This window comes from Salvia splendens, chromosome 14 (genome assembly GCF_004379255.2).
Source record: "Salvia splendens isolate huo1 chromosome 14, SspV2, whole genome shotgun sequence".
Classification (NCBI taxonomy): Eukaryota; Viridiplantae; Streptophyta; class Magnoliopsida; order Lamiales; family Lamiaceae; genus Salvia; species Salvia splendens.
Genome location: NC_056045.1, coordinates 12036914 through 12038512, shown reverse-complemented (window position 1 = coordinate 12038512; position 1599 = coordinate 12036914). Strand labels below are relative to the sequence as shown.

The 1599-nt window shown below is 45.7% G+C and overlaps 1 protein-coding gene across 1 annotated transcript; it reads left to right on the top strand.

Moving 5' to 3' along the window:
- The first annotated feature begins 466 nt into the window (after positions 1–466).
- On the top strand, positions 467–1279 carry LOC121764199. The gene has a single exon (XM_042160255.1). The coding sequence runs from the start codon at positions 467–469 to the stop codon at positions 1277–1279; it is 813 nt and encodes a 270-aa protein (XP_042016189.1).
- The last annotated feature ends 320 nt before the right edge of the window (positions 1280–1599 follow it).

The following is a 1599-nucleotide window of genomic DNA, read 5'->3' as shown; positions in this document are numbered from 1 at the left end:
CTAATACCAAAAGGATAAAAGAAAAATAACAAGTATAAACGTTCGGAAAGTGTGAATGGAAGTTTGAGTGATGATAGTTAGTGTTACATGCGCATACGTAGCTTGATTTATTATACGTATTCTATAATCGTTATATATGAAAGGTTGCGTGAGAAGTCTTAAAACGAGAATGTAGTGATTAATAATTGGAGCGACCATATTAATCTATGCTTTTTGAATCAGAATGCCACCGAGACGTGGACGTAGACCTGGGCGTGGACGTGGAGAGGAGGACCCTGTGGACCCTCAGAATGTCGAGGGAGAGCAACCACCACCACCACCGCCTCCACCACCACCTCCACCCCCGCCTCAACCCAAACAATACATTGATACCTTTTTTAGGCAAAAACCCCCACGGTTTGATGGACTGGGAGAGCCGTCTAAGGCAGAGACCTGGATACGCACCCTCGAGCGCATATTTGATTTTATGGAGTGCACCGACAAAGAATGCCTCGCTTGTGTGACTTTTCAATTAACGGGGCCCGCAGATTTTTGGTGGGATACCAAGCTAAGGACCATGAACCCTGAACATCATGAAGCGCTTACTTGGGAGATATTCAAGGAAGAGGTGTACAATAACTACGTTCCCATGAGCTATAGGTCAGCAAAGGTAGTTGAATTCCATACTTTGAAGAAAGGGAATATGACGGTGACAGAGTACGACCGTGCACTGTGTGAAATTACTCGATATGCTCCCGAGTTGGTGGATACAGATGAGAAAATGGCAGAAAAGTTTCGTGCTGGTCTCAAGAACGAAGTAAGAGTAGCAGTGGCAAGTCGCAGAGGACTTTCATATTATGAGATTTTGGCTTGTGCATTAGATGTGGAAGAAGCGTTGCCTAAGGAGATGACAGTAGCAAATACTACACCAGTGCCACTTCAACAACATAATTCCAGAGATAAGAGGAAGTGGGATGGAGATCGGACTCCATATGATAACAAGAGGCAGCAACCCATCAGAAACCCGCCGCAGTACGGAGCTAGGCAGAGTGCTCCCTATCAGAGGGGTGACTTCCGGCCTAGAGCCCCCCAGTGTGCTAAGTGCTTTAAGAACCATTTTGGGGAGTGCAGAGAAAAGAGCAATAAATGTTACACTTGTGGTGGAAATGGCCACTTCTCAAGAGAATGCCCGAGTAAGATTATGGGAATGGGAGCAGGACAGAGCAATCAAGGGTTCCGTCCGCAAGTGCGGGCACTACAAGCCGAACCGAGGGGATACTTACCCGCACCACAGCAGTAGCAGCAGCAACGTCGTCAAGGACTTCCCACTCAGGCAAGGGCATATGCTTTAAAAGGGAAACAGCCGACGAACCATCAAGGGAATCAAGAGCAAGGAAACTTGGCAGGTATGGGCACGCTCCTCGACATGCCTATTGTTGTTTTGTTTGATACGGGTGCATCACATTCTTTTATATCAGCATCATGTGTGAATACTTTAGAACTGCCTATCAATAAAAATGAACAAAGAATGAGTGTGACTTCACCCGTAGGAGGAACTATAGATATTTCACAAATTTGCTCGAATATAGAATTTACTATGGGAGAACTTAAACTAGTTGC

What these genes read in the sequence shown, in the direction of transcription:
- LOC121764199 (XM_042160255.1), top strand. Translation starts at nt 467, where the DNA reads ATGGAGTGCACCGACAAAGAATGCCTCGCTTGTGTGACTTTTCAATTA.